The 18,411-nt window shown below is 42.4% G+C and overlaps 1 protein-coding gene across 4 annotated transcripts; it reads left to right on the top strand.

Annotated features, from left to right (window-relative positions):
- The first annotated feature begins 1,063 nt into the window (after positions 1-1,063).
- Positions 1,064-18,110, top strand: PYM1 (PYM homolog 1, exon junction complex associated factor). Of its 4 annotated transcripts, XM_060024941.1 has the most exons (5): positions 1,064-1,490; positions 14,586-14,646; positions 15,172-15,228; positions 16,562-16,653; positions 17,045-18,110. In XM_060024941.1, the coding sequence occupies exons 4-5, from the start codon at positions 16,631-16,633 to the stop codon at positions 17,526-17,528; spliced, it is 507 nt and encodes a 168-aa protein (XP_059880924.1). In that variant the 5' UTR covers positions 1,064-1,490; positions 14,586-14,646; positions 15,172-15,228; positions 16,562-16,630; the 3' UTR covers positions 17,529-18,110. The 4 variants fall into 4 exon arrangements, with proteins under 4 accessions (XP_059880924.1, XP_059880922.1, XP_059880921.1 ...); XM_060024939.1 differs by lacking the exon at positions 14,586-14,646 and having other exon boundaries at positions 15,125-15,228; XM_060024938.1 differs by lacking the exons at positions 1,064-1,490; positions 14,586-14,646; positions 15,172-15,228 and adding an exon at positions 1,975-2,034 and having other exon boundaries at positions 16,562-16,655.
- Positions 18,111-18,411: the final 301 nt, after the last annotated feature.

The raw sequence follows: 18,411 nt of genomic DNA, 5'->3' as shown, positions 1-18,411 counted from the left end.
CCAAGAAACATCTAAGGAGGAGGCGTCTAATGCCTACAGTTCCAGGTGCTCATTTCTTTAATCAACCACATCATAAAAATCAGAAAGAAAGAAACCGCAATGAACAAAGGGAAAGGAAAAAACAACAGCTTTGTTCTCCCCAGCCTCTTCGTTCCCCTCTTCCTCTTCAGGGTGGTGGGGGACACATCCGGGGTTCAGGGCTGGGTCCCAGGCAGGTCTGCTAGGCAGACAATTGAGTTTCACTTCCCGTCAACCCCAGAGCTGAGGCAGGATGTCTGAAGGCATAGTGGGAGGCCTAGGGTAGGGTGGTCAACAGGGGCCACTTTAGGATTGCTTCTTGCAGAAAGGTCCTTTGATTAGCCCACTAGTACTCCTCAGGTAGTACAGTCAGTACCAACACATCCCTCTAGTTTTTAGATGCTTCAGCTCACTCTTACCTTTAGTAACAAGGCTATGGACAGGATACTAGACCAGCAGGGCTGAAGCACAATTGGTGAAAGAAGAGCAGGGATGAAGGATGGCAGGGTTAGAACATTTGCAATGACAGTGTATTGAATGCAAATCAGTTTTTAAATGAGTCTTTTTGAGATCTTCTGAGCTGGGCCTCTGGTGGAACTCAGGAAGGTGGAGTATGGAAGAGAAGCCAAGCTGTGACCCCATAAAACTTCTGAAGCTTCATTTCAAAGCTTTACTAAGTTCCTAGTCAGCCATTGCTTTGTTTTTTGTTTGTTTGTTTTTTAAGTGGGACATGCAGCCTAGTGTTGGAGGTGGTCACTAACTGGTTCTGTTGGACATTAACCTAAGCCAAAGTGGGGGATTTGGAGGAAGGTAAATGGGTTGATGAGGAAAAAGCAACATGGGGGGGGAAGGAAGAGGGCAGGGCAGACACCTGAGGAGAGGAACTTGCAGCCGGCCCCTCCCAAGCTGTGAGGGAAACGAGTTTAGCAGGACTTAGCCCAGAAGGAACAAGAGCTGCTGAAAGAGCGGGGGAGGGAAAACGTTTGGGTTCCTCTAAAGAATAGGGAGGCACGGGGCAGGGTAGGGCTGCAAAGGGAGTGACTGTACGGCTCAGATTGTTGGCGCGTTGCCCCGATATCGATCCCCATCGCCCAGAGACTTGGATGAGGTTAATTAGAATACTGACTGGGTCCGCCCAGAAGCCTTCGCCTTGCCCTCTGACCCTGGGGCGAAGCCCGAGGAGGCTCCCGGGTCGAAGGCCAGAGCAGACTTGGGCCGTCGTCACTTCGCCGCCCGAGTCCCTGGGGCCGCCCCAGGGGCAGGGCCAGGCCCGGGCTGCCCGCCCAGCCCGGCCCGCCGCGCCTCCTCAGCCGTAGAAGCCGCCGGCAACCCTGAGGCTGCGGGGACAGGTGACCGACCGGCAGCGCCTTCGGCCTTGCACTCCCCTTTCTCGGGTCTCCGTCCAGAGGGTTGAGCTGAGCGGCCAAGAGCAATCGGCACGCGATTTCAACCTCCCCACCTTCTAAGAGAGGGTTAGTTGGGGTCTTGCGTTCGCCCCCAACATTGGTGCGCCCCAGTGCGTTCCCGGAGTTTGCCTGTCCCGTCCTATGTCCCCAAGCTGCTCTGGGACCTGGATGAAGGCCAGGGCCTGAATATTCTTCTTTTCCTCATTTATTAGCCGCCCCCCGCCCTTTCTGGATGCAGGTGGGCCTTGCCCCCTTTTCTCCCGCAGGTCCTAGACAGTCGAAGAGTGCCTTGAGGAGAGGGGCTGTGCCTCGGAACTTCTCTCGGCGCCCAGAGAACTGCTGTATACGCAGCAGGCGCTCACTAATGCTATCAGTGGCAGTAAAAGAGCCCACGGCTCTTATTTTTTAGAGTCTTCAGCTTCTACCCCATTCCTCCTCCTTCACTGCTGCCCATGAAATGGTGCACTCTTCCTTTAAGACTAAAATGGTGGCTTGCTACGATCAGGACTCCACTTCCGGTGGGGAGGGGGGCGGGACCCCAGCCCGCTCACGCCGGAAGTGGTTTGCGTTTTCAAGATGGCGACTCCCTATGTAACTGATGAGACCGGCGGTGAGTGCGGGAGATGTGGAGCCGCTTCTCCCCGGGCTCTCGGGGTAGGGGTTCGGACTTGGAAAGGGGTCTGTGCCCCGCCCATCCCGGGGCCCCTCCTTTGCCCCGCCCTCCGGACCGCCTTCCCCATTCATTCTCTCCTACGGGGTGTCACCTGCGCCCCCTTCTGGTCTCGTGTTTGGGGGGGTCTCCGCTTCCGGTCACCCAAACCGTGGGGTCCTTCAATGCTGGACCTTGCTCCAGGACCCTCACGGGCCCCTAGCTTTCGTCCAGAAGTTGGAGCTGCCATATTTCTTTTGGGTTTTTCAGGCTTGGGGGCTCCTACACTCTCAGTTCCCTCCAATTCCTGCTCTCCCCCTCTTCCCCTCCCCCATCTCTCAGTGTACCTGCTTTCTGCCCTACCCTACTCCCGTTTAAATTCTTTTTCTTGAAGCTGTATTTGTTGGAGACCTCCTCATTGCTACATAGTTCTTTTTTCCACTCTCCCTTATTTTCATTGTTGGGTCACTGAGGTACAGAGGTGTGAAGGGAAGAGGGACCTAATACAACTTTCAGCTAGAGTTTTCTCCTTGATGGCATCACCCTTCTGTACCTTCTCTGGCGATGGTGATGGGAGTTGAGGGATCTAAGGTGGTAGAAGGTGAACAAGAAGGTATCTAGCGGCCTCTCAAGCCGTGTGACAAGTTTACAGAGCCCACTGTGCCTTCTGATCAGAGAAGATTTTCCAACCTGGCTGATTGAGATGCTGAAATATCTGTTGTGTATGTGAGGTTTATGTGTTGAAAACTGAAAATCAAGATTTTCATTTTGGCTATAGCCCATCCTAATTTCCCCACCTTCAGAAAAATGTGCATATCTACCCAGTGACAGTCAAATAAGATAGTATATGTGAAAGCAATTTATAAAACGCTGTGCAAGGCAAAGTATTACTGTTTTTTGTAGCCCTCATTGTGTATGTGTATTCTGTAGAAGTGACAGTGTGTGTGTGCTTTGGTACATGCGGTCTGTTTTAAAATGTACCTTTTATGCCTCTTGCTTTGCTTGTTCTCCATGTTACTTACATCTCAACCCACCCCTCCTATGGTATCTAATGACAACCCAAGTCTCTGCTACTTCTCTGCAGCCTCACCTTTCAAAGTGGTACAACCTCTTCTCTTGCTCTCTACATAGTAGGTACTTCTTCAGTTTGCTTCTTTTAATGTGTGCTTTGGATACTCGTTGTCCAGTACACTTCTCTTTATTCTTAATCGTTTTCTTTAAACTGATTTAACGGACATCCAGATATCACATCTCACCCTACCCTCCCACCAAGAGGTATCTTCTGTTCTCTGTGACTGTGTGGAAGAGAAGGAATCACACTGCTTTTTTGCTTTCTCTTACTATTTCCAGATCATTGATCTACCACTGTCACTGTAAGTCTCATGGAAGGTACTGCCATGCAATTATAGCATTTTCTCTAAAACCTGCCCATTCACTGCCCACAAGGACCCTGATGTAGCATATCTTTTTCTTTTTTCTTTTCTTTTATTCTGTTTCTCAGTGTCTTCACTCATTCTCAGTATCTTCAGCATCTTTGGAATACTCTTATTGTATAGTTCCTCAGCATGAGACCATTAACTTTCCTTTGAATTTTCAAACCAGCCACACATTAGAATCACTACAACCTGGACCTACTACATATCCTACCACATAGGACATCACCTATGACACTGCTTCCCCCTTCAGGTGTTCCCCATCACTTATTTTAGCTTCCTTACCCAGTCACCTTTTTTACTTCCACATGCCCATAGAATCAGCTTTTTGCCCTCCTTAGGTTCTCTGGTCCTTGACCTTTCCCATTTCATTGAGTCTACCAGTATCTTCATGACTACTTTTTTGTTTGGTTTTTTTTGCGGTTCGCGGGCCTCTCACTGTTGTGGTCTCTCCTGTTGCGGAGCACAGGCTTCGGACGCGCAGGCTCAGCGGCCATGGCTCACGGGGCCAGCCACTCCACGGCATGTGAGATCTTCCCGGACCGGGGCATGAACCCGTGTCCCCTGCATCGGCAGGTGGACTCTCAACCACCGCGCCACCAGGGAAGCCCTTCATGACTACTTTTGATGCTACCCTGCTAGACCTCTGTGAACAGTCACTATCCTCATTGCTTTCCTCATTCATTTTGATCTTCAATACTAAGCAAGCACTTCTGTTATCTTGAATCATACCCATCAACTGTTTTCTTGGCTTCAGCTTCTAGGCCACAGCACATGGCTAGAGAAAAGGCACAGACAGTAGCACATTCAGTATAATATAACTTAATGTTAACTTCTGCCAAGATCACAGCTTTTTTCCAATTCTTCTTTGTTGGTTTGCTTACATTCTACCATGGCTATTTCCCTTACCTTTCTCAGCTCTCGGTGACTTTCCCTTTTAATTCCCCTTCTTGTGGCAGATGGCCTCATTTTCTGTTTCATTGAGAAATCAAGGTCTGTTATTTCTGTTTCTTTCCTCTTCATAGCTTGATTTCTTGAATATCAGGTCCACACATACTATTTCCATTTCCTCACTGCTTACTTGTTCCTTAACTTTTTTTTTCTGGCCTTGCGGCTTTCAGGATCTTAGTTCCCTGACCAGGGATTGAACCTGGGCCACAGCAGTGAAAGCACCGAATCCTAAGGACTGGACTGCCGGGAATTCCCTGTTCCTTAACTCTTCAAAATGGTTTCTTTCTAGCACTAGCCTCTCTCCTGAGTTGTCAGTTCTAATTGTTTGGTGAGTAGCTTTCATTCTTGGATATACTGTCACACCTTAAATCCAGTCTGACCATAATCGATATCAGTTTTTCCTTCCTTATTTCTGTTAAAGGCACCATTGTTCTAGCCAACCCAAGATCAGCTTATTGCATCATTTCTCTCTTTCTTTATTTTAAATAGACTTTACTTTTTAGAACAGTTTTAGATTTATAGAAAAATTGAGAAAATGATACAGTTCCCATATACCTTAAACTCAGTTTCCCGTTATTAACATCTTACATTAGTATGGTATCGTTATTGCAATTAATGAACTGATATTCATACATTGTTATTAACTAAGGTCCATACATTATTAAGATTTCCTTAGTTTTTACCTAATTTTTTTTCTGTTCCAGGATCCCATATTACGTTTAGTTCTCATGTCTCCTTAAAGTCCTATTGGCTGTGACAATTTCTCAGACTTTCCTTGTTTTGGATGACTTTAACAGTTTTGAGGAGTATTGGTCAGTTATTTTTGTAGGATGCCCCTCTATTGGAATTTGATGTTTGTCTCATGATTAGACTGGGGTTATGTGTTTTTTAGGGGAGGACCATAGAAGTAAAGTGAGGTTTTCATCAGATCGTATTGAGGATACATAGTATCACAAAGATTGTTTTACTCTTGATATTTACCATGATCTCCTGCCTGAGGTAGTGTTTGTAAAGTTTCTCCACTGTAAAGTTACTTTTTTCCCCTTCTCCTTTCCATTTTGTACTCTTAAGAAAGTCACTATTCACAGCCCACACTTAAAGAGTGGGGAGTTATGCTACCTTCCTTAAGGATGGAGTATTTATACACATCATTTGAAATTCTTTTGCACAGATTTGTCTCTTCTCTGCCATTTATTTATTTTTTCTGCCATTTATTTATTCAGTCAGTTATGTGTATCAACATGAACTTCGGGTTATTTATTTTATTGCTCAAATGTTTCAGCTTTGAACATTGGGAGCTCTTTTAGTTGGCCCTGTGTCCCTTTGACATATCCCCATCAGTGTAGGTTTTTTTTGTTTGTTTGTTTTGTTTTGTTAGCTCTTTCTTACTTTCTGGCACTAGAAGCTGCTCCAGGCTCATCTTGCATATTTCCTGGCCCAGTCCTAGAATCAGCTATTTCTCTAAGGAGCCCTTGTTCCTTTTACTTAAGAATGGTGTGGGAAACCAAGATCAGAGCACTAGGTGTTTTTGTTGTTATTAACAAAATGAACTGGGGTGTTGTTTTTGCATTGTCTTTTACTCCCTCTTCTACCCCCCACCCTCCAATTGTCAAAGTATCATTTTCTGTTTCTGCTGTTGTTACCCTTATCCCATCTTCAATGCTTGTTAGCTACATGGCCTGGGAATTTTAAGCCTAGGGAATCCAAGTTTTAGTTTTCTCATCAATGAAATAGGAATAATAACTCCTACAACATAGGATTATTGTGAGAATTAAAATTTAAATGAAATAATGTACATGTCTAGCACATAGAAAGTACCCAAGAAATGGTTCTGTAATTATTACTGTTATAAAGATTATGGATTAGAATAGATTACATGTGTAAGGTATCAAGCAGAGTACTTGAGTCAATCTAAGTGCCTGATAAAATTCTAGTTTCCTTTATCCTGCAAATATTGCTGTGACCTCCTAAACAGTTGTCCTACCTCTGTCTCTCTCTGTTTCAGTTCATTTGACACACTGTTACCAGATTACTGCTCCTTAAGTACAAATTTAATTATTTAATTTTTGTTCAATATAATTTGTCCACTGTTCAATTTGGCATATACCCTTTTGATCTCTATTTTTCTGTGCATTTTTAAAACATTTTTTAATCAGACGGTATTTACATTTTTATGTGTTGCCTTTTCGTTTAACCTCACGACATAAGTATTCTTCTTTGCTATTAAAAACTCTTTGAAAACATCTTTTAAAATACTGGCAGAGTGTTTTATTATTTGGGCATACACCCTCTCTTACCTTTCTTCTGTTATTAGACTTCTAGATTGTTTCCAGAATTTTTGTTATAAGAACTCTATGAATATTTTTGTACATAAATTTTTGTCTGCATTTAGGGTTATTTTCTCTTTTTTAAAAATTAATTAATTAATTTATTTTTGGCTGCATTGGGTCTTCGTTGCTGTGCGCGGGCTTTCCCTAGTTGCAGCAAGTGGGGGCTACTCTTTGTTGTGGTGCGTGAGCCTCTCACTGTAGTGGCTTCTGTTGTTGCGGAGCACAGGCTCCAGGGATGCGGGCTTCAGTAGTTGCGGCACATGGGCTCAGTAGTTGTGGCTTGCGGGCTTCAGAGCGCAGGCTCAGTAGTTGTGGCTCACGGGCTTAGTTGCTCCGCGGCATGTGGGAGCTTCCCAGACCAGGGCTCGAACCCGTGTACCCTGCATTGTCAGGCGGACTCTCAACCGCTGCGCCACCAGGGAAGCCCTAGGGTTATTTTGTTAGGACAGATTTCTCAAAAGTCGAATTACTGGATTGGAGGATACAAACTTTTATTTATTTTTAAGTAACTATAAAATTAATTTATATTGATTGTAGAAAACTTGGAAAATATTTTCATAACTAGTATAAAATATAAGTCCCATGCATATTTGGTAATTGCAGAGCCCAAAGATAACTACAATTACATTTCCTTTTAGTTTTTCTTTCTCTGCATATATATAGCATATCTATTTAACATAATTTGGATCATACCGAATGGCTGTACTTCCCCAAGTATGATTCTCAGAACACTTAGTAGTCCTGTGAGATGTGCTGTAAAATAAAAAACTAAAATAAAAATAAGCTTCCTGTGGTCAAATAAATTTGGGAAACACTGTAAACCACATTTCCATTGGAATATTCACATGAACGAGAACATAACTCATTTAAGTCTTGCTGATAAGAACAAAAAGATTTTTTTCCTATGTTTAACCCAGAATTTCTCAAACTTATTTAACAATTTTTGGGGGTAACCTTACAGAAGTAGTGTTACAATATCTACAACACTACAGAAGTAGTGTTTTATTACATAACAATATTTAGGAAATGCTGCTCTATGTTAGGACTACCTTATACTCTCTCTCTTAGTTAGCCAGGTTGCTTTCTTTCTTTCTTTCTTTTTTTTTTTTTTTTTTTGTGGTACACGGGCCTCTCCCGTTGCGGAGCACAGGCTTCAGACGCGCAGGCCCAGCGGCCATGGCTCACGGGCCCAGCCGTTCTGCGGCATGTGGGATCTTCCCGGACCGGGGCACGAACCCGTGTCCCCTGCATCGGCAGGCGGACTCACAACCACTGCGCCACCAGGGAAGCCCCCACATTGTTTTCTGAAGGGTTTTACCATTGACAGGATATGAATATACTGGTTTCATCACTTCTTGGACTACACTGGTATTCTGATCTTTAAAAATTCTACTGCTTTGATAGGTAAAAATGATATTTTATTGTTTTAATTTGTATTTCCTTTGATTACTAGTGAGGTTGAACTTTCTGGTATTCTTCTTCACTTATAACACAATACACAATAGTGGTGTAAAAAGCACAGCCTTTGGAACCCACAGCCTGGATTCGAATTCTACTGCAGTTTACTGACATTGTAACTTTGGGCAAATTATTAAATTTCTCATCATCTGTGAAACGAATAATCCTTCATGGAGTTGTGAAAATGAAATAATATATATAAGGGACTTCCCTGGCAGTCCAGTGGTTAAGACTTTGTCTTCCAATGCAGGGGATGCGGGTTCAATCCCTGGTCAGGGAGCTAAGATCCTACATGGCTCGCAGCCAAAAAACCAAAACATAAAATGGAAGCAATATTGTAACAAATTCAATGAAGACTTTAAAAATGGTCCATGTCAAAAAAATCTTAAAAAAGAAAAATTATATATATATATATATATATACACACACACACACACACACACACACGCACACACACACACACAAACACTGAGTACTATCCTTGTCATGAAGCAAGCACTCAATAAGGGGTAGCTGCTGTTATCTTTTTGGAATTGACTCTCAAATTTACATATGGACCATTCACTTTTACATTTAAGATACTCCTCTCTAATATGAGCACAAACCACTTTTCAATACAGTATCATCACATACTATATCTCTGCCTAAACCCTCTAGTGAAACTGGGCAGTATAGTATAAAACAGGTGGAATAGGAATGTTCTGGTATGTAAGCTTTGGCGTCAGGACTGAGTTCAGACTGCAGCTACATGCTGCCTTTGTGATCTTGGACATATCTTCAACCTCTTGAAGGCTGTTTCCTCAGCTGTAGATCATAATAATCTACCTATTGTCTAGATTCGGTCAGGTAGTGTATGTAAAGTTCCTGGTGTAAAGTACCCACTCATTAATAAACATTCTTTCCTAATTGTTCTTAACATACTGTGAGTTTTACACTGCCATCATTTTGCTTGTTGTTATTCCTCTTAGAATGCCCTTTCCCTTCCTTTCTCTGCCTGCAAAAATATCAGCCACTGATTTACTGTTGTTATTATTACTACTGCTTCCTACTCTTTGAGGTCAAGTCCCTGAGATTTTCCTAATTTCCTGTCACCTTCCCCCATCAAATGGGGTGTGGTTATTTATTCTCTTGAAATCTCCTATTAGTTATGTGTCAGTGTCTCTTAGGGATACCTAAGACATTTATACTTTTGTCTTATTCTTTGTTTGCCTAACTTGCCCACCTTTTTCCTTACTTAAACTGTAAATTTCTTGAAAGTAGGGGCCATTTTACTGATCTTGATAATCCCTGTAGCACTTCATATAGTATTTTTCTCATAGGAGGCTTTCAATAAACATTCATTGCACTTAATTACAGTCTGGCTTCTGACCACTCTACTTGTCTGAGGCTGTATTCTTGAACATAATTAGGGATTTCCACATTTCCAAAATCAATAACCTTTTCCTACTCAGTTCTGCTTTTCCTTAATCTCTCTGTAATATTTAATACTGTTAATCACCTGCCGTTACTTCAAACTCTTTTGGTCTCCATGGAGTAGTACTGTCCTGGTCCTTTTTTTCTAAGAATTATTTCCTAGTGTTGCTGACACCTTTTCTTCTTTGAGGAAAATAATCATGACCGTTTTTCCAGGGTCATTCCTCCAGATTGGATCTTCTTTTTAATATTTTCTCTATGTTAGAAACCATGTCTGGATGACTAATAAAAAAAAAAAGAAAAAAAAGAAACCACATCTAAGTCTTATAATTGTTGGCCCTCAGGTCATCCTCAGGCTCAGATCTGTGACCCAGATCTCCTTTCTTAACTTTGAAACAGGCTCCAGGGATTCAGCACACCTTTAAGAGTCACTTCCACCTAACCCCTTGGAGTTCTTTCAAGCCTTGCTGTGTTGTCTCTTCACTGTCTTCCTGCCACCCCTGAAAACAAAGCCCTTTTCAGTTTAAGGAAATAGATTGAGGATTACAAAATAGCAGATGTGGGGAAATAACAAAGCTTACAAAGTTCTTATAGTAGCAGTCTCTAACCTCTAGTTTCTGGTTCTCTCAAAGATGCTACTGAAAATCATGGTATTCTGCCCATGGTTTTTATTTCTAGGGTTAGGAATCAGCAAACCTCTCCCCTCTTTTTGACTGTACCTTTGGATACCATCAAGGCCAGAGACTGAAACCAAGATAACATAAAATAGGTATTCCTTTGTGATAATGGGCTATTTGTATCTCTGAGGGCTTCCAGTTAGGATGGCCATTCAAGAAGCTTCTGCCCTATCTTTTCTCACACTCCATCTTTTTCTTTTTCTTTTTTTTGCTGTGTTTTATTATTTAATTTTTTTATTGGAGTGTATTTGCTTTGCATTGCTGTGTCAGTTTCTGCTGTACAGCTAAGTTAATCAGCCATATGTATACATATATCCCCTCTTTTTTGGATTTCCTTCCCATTTAGGTCACCACAGAGCACCGAGTAGAGTTCCCTGTGCTATACAGTAGATTCTCATTAGTCATCTATTTTATACATAGTATTGTATATATGTCAATCCCAATCTCCCAGTTCATCCCACCCACCCTGCCCTTTCTCCCTTGTTTTCCATACGTTTGTTCTCTCCGTCTCTGTCTCTATTTCTGCTTTACAGATAAGATCATCTATACCGTTTTTCTAGATTCCACATACATGCGTTAATATATGGTACTTGTTTTTCTCTTTGTGACTTACTTTACTCTGTATGAAAGGATCTAGGTCCATCCACGCCTTTGCCATCTTTACTAGTCTTAAGGCTTCAACTATAATCTCTGCAGTGTACTTAAATGTATGTTTCTAGCATTGTCCCTTTCTCCTTAATTCCCTGTAAAAACACTGCCTGTCTAGAATTGAATTAGTTACTTTCACAAAATTGTCTTCTCCTATGGACTCTTTTTTTTTTTTTTTAAATAAATTTATTTATTTTTGGCTGCGTTGGGTCTTCCTTGCTGTGCATGGACTTTCTCTAGTTGCGGCGAGCGGGGGTTACTCTTCGTTGTGGTCCGTAGGCTTCTCATTGCGGTGGCTTCTCTTGTTACAGAGCACAGGCTCTAGGCACAGGCTTCAGTAGTTGTTTCACGTGGGCCTCAGTAGTTGTGGCTCGCAGGCTCCATAGCTGTGGCTCGCAGGCTCTAGAGCGCAGGCTCAGTAGTTGTGGCGCACGGGCTTAGATGCTCTGCGGCACGTGGGATCTTCCCGGACCAGGGCTCGAACCTGTGTCCCCTGAATTGGCAGGCAGATTCTTAACCACTGCGCCACCAAGGAAGCCCTGCCTTTCTTTCTTTTTTTTTTTTTTTTTTGGTCTACCTTTCTTTTTAATTAGAATGCATGCTCCAAGAAGGCAAGACCCTTGCTTGCTTTATTCATTCATTTTTGTATCCCTAGCTCCTGTTACATTGCCTGCCACAGCAGCAAGTACTCAATAAACATTTAAAATCCATGTGTGAATAATGTTATTACTATACGCACTACATGCCCACAGGGATGTTGTGAAAAATAAGAGAAAACGTGAAAAGCACCAGATTAAATCCACTGTAGCACAATGATTTCCTCTCTCTCATTCAAATCTTGGCAGTCTTCAGATCCTGACTACTTATTCTTCATAATGAATTTGTCTTTCATTTTCTTTTCAACACTTATAGAGACCATTTAAATCAAGTCTTCTCACATTGCAGCTATTGCTTTCATTTTTTTCTACCTTTAGTTTATGTTACACATTTTTCAGGTTAATCTTCTTAAAGCAATGCTTTGTGCAGATCATATGCACTCTCTTAATGGCCTTCAGTGTTCTCCCACCTTCTGAAGCTTGAGTCCAAACTCAAGAGGAGATTGGATACCTTTCATATTCTGACTAATTTACCTCTAGTCTCTTTTTCCATTACATATGCTTTTTGCCAAAACATACTGGATTCTTGCTATTCCCTAATATGATGCTTAACTTTATTTATTCATTAATTTGAATTAATTACAGTCTTTCATGGACCAGGCCCTTTGCTTCAAAGATCAAAGGCAAATTTTCTGCTCTTAAGCGAGCAAACAATTATTTTAAACATTAGATCATGGTAAAAGGCCACACCAGGTGCTGTGGGTGCACAAAGGTCAACTTCTAAACTGGTTTGGGTTGGTGAGGTCAGGAAGGACTTCACTGAGGAGTTCATACTTGAACTTGACCTTTAAAGACCAATAGGCATTAACTAAGATAAGAATCAAGAAAAGTCTATTCCAAGCCAAAGGAAGATTGTTTTAAAAGCAAAAAGGCGTAGAGAATAAAGACACAGGTGAGATTTGTGACTATTTCAGTGTCTGGAGCAGAGAGTGTGAATGACTGGGTGTGAAGAGGCTGGAGACTAGCAAGAGCTGGGTCAAGAAGGCCTTTGTGTGTGGTTCCATCTTCCATGTAAATACCCTGAGGGCAACAGGAATCCAGGAAGAATTTTAAGTAGGGGAATGACTAGTCTGATTTGTCCCTTTGTTTATGTTGTCCTATAAGCCTGAAATACTTCCCTTTCTCGTCTTTCCTCATAACCACACCCCGATGTCCACCTGTCTAAATCCTGCTCATCTTCCAAAGATCACAAAGATGCTTTGTCCTCCATAAAATTTTTACTTTACCGGGTCAAAAGTAATTTCACTCTCCTTTGTGTCTCCAAAGCCGCTTGGATTTGAAACCCAAAATGAGATTTTTAAAAACCTACAATATAGCAACAACATTAATTGGAATTTTTAAAAGGAAAAGTTATTTATAACCCAATCACCAACATAACTTTTCGTATTGCATCTTCTTTTCTAAACTTATGAATATGCATAACATTTAATAATAAATCATAGTGTATATAACTTTATGTTTTTGTTTTTTTGGCGGTACGTGGGCCTCTCACCGTTGTGGCCCCTCCCTTTGCGGAGCACAGGCTCCGGACACGCAGGCCCAGCGGCCATGGCTCACGGGCCCAGTCGCTCCACAGCATGTGGGATCCTCCCGGACCGGGGCACAAACCCGTGTCCCCTGCATCGGCAGGCAGACCCTCAACCACTGCACCACCAGGGAAGACCTAACTTTATGTTTTATATTCCGTTATATCATATTAATGATTAAAATTTTTTGGTCATTTTTAATGGCTGTATTATAAACCACTCCTGTATAACTGGATGTGAAGTTTGTTTTTAATTTTTAGCTATTTATAAATAATGCCATAGTTTTCACATGATTACTGTCCCATTCTTCTTTTTTCTGTTCTCGTTTTTTCCTGTTCGAATTATTTCCTTATGCTAAATTTTCAAGATTGGCATTGCTAAAACGAAGTGTGTTGAAGTGTCTTTGGCTTTAACCTCTTTACGCTTCCCCCAGTCAGTGAATTACCAAGAGAGGTTGATCCTTTGGTAACGTGGCTGGCATCATTCTCTTCCTTTTCATTCTCAGTCAGTTCTGTCTCTCATGCCAGGATTATTGCAGTCGTTTTTTTGAAAGATGACTTTTAAAAAAATTTACTTATTTTATTTATTTCTTTTTGGCTGCATTGGGTCTTTGTTGCTGTGCGCGGGCTTTCTCTAGTTGCGGTGAGCGGGAGCTACTCTTCACTGCAGCGCACGGGCTTCGCATTGCGGTGGCTTCTCTTGTTGCAGAGCACGGGCCCTAGGTGGACGGGCTTCAGTAGTTGTGGTGCACGGGCTTAGTTGCTCCACGGCATGTGGGATCATCCTGGACCAGGGCTCAAACCCGTGTCCCCTGCATTGGCAGGTGGATTTTTAACCACTGGGCCACCAGGGAAGTCCCTGTTTTTTCATTCTTGAATTTTTACTCTTGTCTCTAAACTGTTGCAGCTCAGCAAACAATATTCTCAGTGGCCCTCTTTTATTCACCAGATAAATTCCAAATTCCTTGACCTTGTTTTTAAGGCATTCTACGGTCTGGCCCCATTTTTAATTTTCAACCTAGCTTCATGTTATTCCTCATCATGAACTGTCTGGTTCTCCTGGGCTCCTCTGTTTTCTGTTCTTTACATACTCAGGCCATCCCCACATCCAAGCCTTTCTTGGCGCATGTTTGTTCTCTCTCCCATCCCCTCTACCTGTCAAATCTTACCCATTTTCTTTAACATTTTTTGTTTTAGTTTTAATTTATTAATGATATTTGCCTTTTGAACAAAAACCCAATTCATGTAACAATGTATAATCCCCGTGGGAGGCTCTGGACTGGACTTTTTATTTTGTTAATCTTTTTTATTTTCTTCTTTTTCCTTTTTTTTTTTAACAAATTATACTAAAAAAAGTTATACTAAAAAAAAGAAAAACAAGACTAACACAAGATATAAATATATATATGTGTTTTTTTTAGGAATATGTTATTAAAGCTTAATGGTTTCTACCACCTCTTCTTCCAGGTTATCCCTCTTAAGGTAATCAGCATTAAAGTCTTGGTATCTTGGTATGTGTCCTTCCACACCTTTCTCTTTGCCCCTATACACAAACTGTCTGGACCTCTAAGTGCTGCTCCTTGCCCCAAAAGGAATGGGAGCACCCTCTACACCAGCAGTTCTCAAAATGTTGTCCAGGACCCTTGGGGATTCCCTAAGACCCTATCAGGAGGTCTGCAAGCATAACTATTTTGATAATATACTGAGATGTTATTTGCCCTTTTACTGGGTAGACATTTGCACTGAGGGTACAAAAGCAATGGTGGGTAAAACTGCTGGCCTCTTAGCGTTAATCAAGGTGGTGGCGCCAAACCGTACTGGTCATTGTGTTCTTCACTGCCACATGCTTGCAGTAAATAATGCCAGTTTCACTTAAGAGTATCCTTGATGATGCAATAAAAATTATTAATTTTATTAAACCCTGGCTCTTTAATACACATCTTTTTATCTATTTTTCCAGGTTTATTGAGATATGACTGACATTTAACATTGTGTACAATGTTATAGGTGTACAAGGTGATGATTTGATACACATATATATTGCGAAAGGTTTACCACAATAAGGTTAGTTAACACATCCTTTACCTCACATAATTACCTTTTCATTGATTTATGGTGAGAACAATGAAACTCTACTCTCATAGCAACTTTCAAGTGTACAGTTCAGTTTTGCTGACGATAGTCACCATGCTGTACCTTATACCCCCAGAACTTACTCATCTTATAACTGAAAATTAAACATCTTTTTAGAGTTCTCTGTGAATTAAATGGGAAGTAAGCATGAAACACTGCTGCACACTGAAGTGGTGTCTCAAGGAAAAGCACTGGCGCAGTTGTTGGAGTTGTAAGCTAAACAAGCTTCCTTTTCATGGAACTCTATTTTTCCTTGAAGGAACCACTGACAAACTATAGTAATTCAGACCTGAGTACCTGATAGGCATTTTCCTGAAAAATGAAAGAAGTGAGCCTGTCATTTCAAGGAAAACAACTCTCAGTGTTTGTTGCCAGGGATAAGATTCAAGCCTTCAAGTGGAAATTAGAATTTTGGAAAACTTGTAACTGCCACTGGAAGCGTGACAGCTTTTCAGTAAAGGGTTTTCTGATGAGATTAACGGATGTGATTTTTTTAAAAAAGATTGCACAGTGAAATGCATAATATTACAAAATAAGAGCGTATGGGGGATTCTGAAAAAAGTTTAAGGATCTTTACACATTATTCTGCAACTTGCTTTTTCACTTAGTCTATCATGAATACCATTCAAGGTCAGTACATCTGTATCTAACATTCTTTTTCATAACGGCACGGTGTTCCATCATGTGGATGACCCACGTCTATTTAGTCACTCATCTATTGATGGTCATTCAAGTTGCTTTCAGCTTTTTGCCAATTTAAATAATGCAGCAACATTATTATAATGCAAACGTCTTTACATATAGCCTGTGTACTGGTGCTTTTATATCTACAGTATGGATTCCTGAAAGTTGACCTATTTTTCACCATCCACCTTAATAAAACTTCCCCTTTTCTACATCCCTGGTCATTTCTCCTTCCTATGATTCTTGTTTTTGCCCTTTTTAGCCTCTTATTCATGTACTGTCCTTTGATGTCCTCATGCTGTTTTGTTTTTTTTAAACTTCCTCTATGCCTGCCCTGTCTTGCCAACTAGATTATAAAAGTAGAAACTCCCTGAGGGCAGGGATGGTGTATTATACAGTGTATAGGCACTCGGTAAATAATGAGAGTGGGATTGACGGTTGATACGAGAAAAGAATGCCTTAATGGATGCATTTAGTGGAAGGTGCTGGGGGATGCTGTGTGCATTCATGCATTCTTTCACCTTGGGGGCTATTTGAAAATTAGAAAGAGTAACTCTCCAATTTAATTCTCCCATTTCAGGCAAGTACATCGCTTCAACACAGCGACCTGACGGGACCTGGCGAAAGCAGCGGAGGGTGAAAGAAGGCTATGTGCCCCAGGAGGAGGTCCCAGTGTGCGTGGTTAGGCGTGAGGAGGGAGTATTTAGTGGGGTCCCTACAGCAAGAAAGAACATGTGTGCCTATGAGATCAGGGAAGAATTTCCTGATCCCAGGATCCTAGGAAAGGGAAGGAGGGGGCTGGGATTCAGGGATGAGTGAGGGATGAGTAACCAAGTGACTGACAAGTCCTGTTGCTATGGCCTCTGTTCAGCAGAACCTGTAAATAGCATTCAGAGATCCAGAGCGTTAGGACCTAGGGATCCTACAACCTGCAGAGCAGAGGAAAGTTGGGGAGGGACCAGAGGCAGAGGAAGGAAGCAGGAAAGTGAAAAGGGTGAAATAAATTACAAGGTTAGGAAAAGGGCTCGAAAAGTCAGTGATTCTTTGACACTGTTCCCCGCAGGTATGAGAACAAGTATGTGAAGTTTTTCAAGAGTAAACCAGAACTGCCTCCCGGCCTGAGCCCGGAGGCCACTGCTCCGGTCACCCCATCCAGGCCGGAAGGTGGTGAACCAGGCCTCTCCAAGACAGCCAAACGCAACCTGAAGCGGAAGGAGAAGAGGCGGCAGCAGCAAGAGAAAGGGGAGGCGGAGGCCTTGAGCCGGACTCTTGAGAAGGTGTCCCTGGGAGAGACAGCCCAGGTCCCCAGTGCCCCACAGGCCTCCCGGGCAGCGCCTGCAGCTGCCTCCGACCAGCCTGACTCAGCTGCCACCGCTGAGAAGGCCAAGAAGATAAAGAACCTAAAGAAGAAGCTTCGGCAGGTGGAAGAGCTGCAGCAGCGGATCCAGGCTGGGGAAATCAGCCAGCCCAGCAAAGAGCAGCTGGAGAAGCTAGCGAGGAGGAGGGCGTTGGAGGAGGAGCTAGAGGACTTGGAGCTGGGCCTGTGAGGCCTTTGGGGAATAGAGGATGGACAGCAGAACAAACCATGGGGCTCTCTGGGGTCCTGGGGAATGTGGGCAGCAGCAGTCAGGAGGGGTACCCCCGTACTGGCTCACTTTCACCTCTCATGGCCCAATTCCGTCCTCCAGAGCCTAGCCTCTCCCTCATTCCTTCCCTTTTTTTCCCAACTCCTATTTTTTTGGACTTTTCTCCCTCCCATTCCCAGTGTTCAAAATCTCAGTGACTATCCCAGGTACCTTTGCTGCTGATTTGGGTGTCTTGTTTAAAAAAAAATTGGGTGGGTGGGAGTCTCTTGGAGAACTGAGGTTGAGGGTAGGGGGAGTACGCCCAAGTCTTGGAGTCTTGGTTCCTGTTCACAGTGTTTATGGGTTATTTCCCCCTCCATCCCTAACCTCTTTTTTTTTTTTTTTTTTTTTAAAGAACAGAATAAACTCAAGTAGACAACATGTTTTGCCTCTCTTCTTTTCAGCTTCTAGTAGGTGTTTTATCCCCTTCAGTTTGGCACAGGAAGATAAGTATTGAGAGTAATATTCTTTTTAATTTTTAAAAATAATGTGTATCACCAAATTAGCAACACTGACTTCTGTACACGTTTGCTCAGACTTCAGTGAATAGAAATTAGTGTTATAATAAAATGAAACTTAAAACAAATTTAATTTGATATTAATTTACATGTATCATCATTATTGTGCTGCATAGCAGTGGGGCCCTAGTATCTCCCTTACTGTTTACTTCTGAAGATCATTGACCTAATTTTTTTTTTTTTTTTTTTTGGCTGCATCACAGGGATTGCAGGATCTTAGTTCTCCCACCAGGAATTGAACCGGGCCACTGCAGTGAAAGAGCCGAGTCCTAACCACTGGACCACCA

This window comes from Delphinus delphis, chromosome 11 (genome assembly GCF_949987515.2).
Source record: "Delphinus delphis chromosome 11, mDelDel1.2, whole genome shotgun sequence".
In the NCBI taxonomy this organism is placed as follows: Eukaryota; Metazoa; Chordata; class Mammalia; order Artiodactyla; family Delphinidae; genus Delphinus; species Delphinus delphis.
Note: the sequence above shows the minus strand (reverse complement) of the source record. Positions and strands in the feature narration are given on the sequence as shown.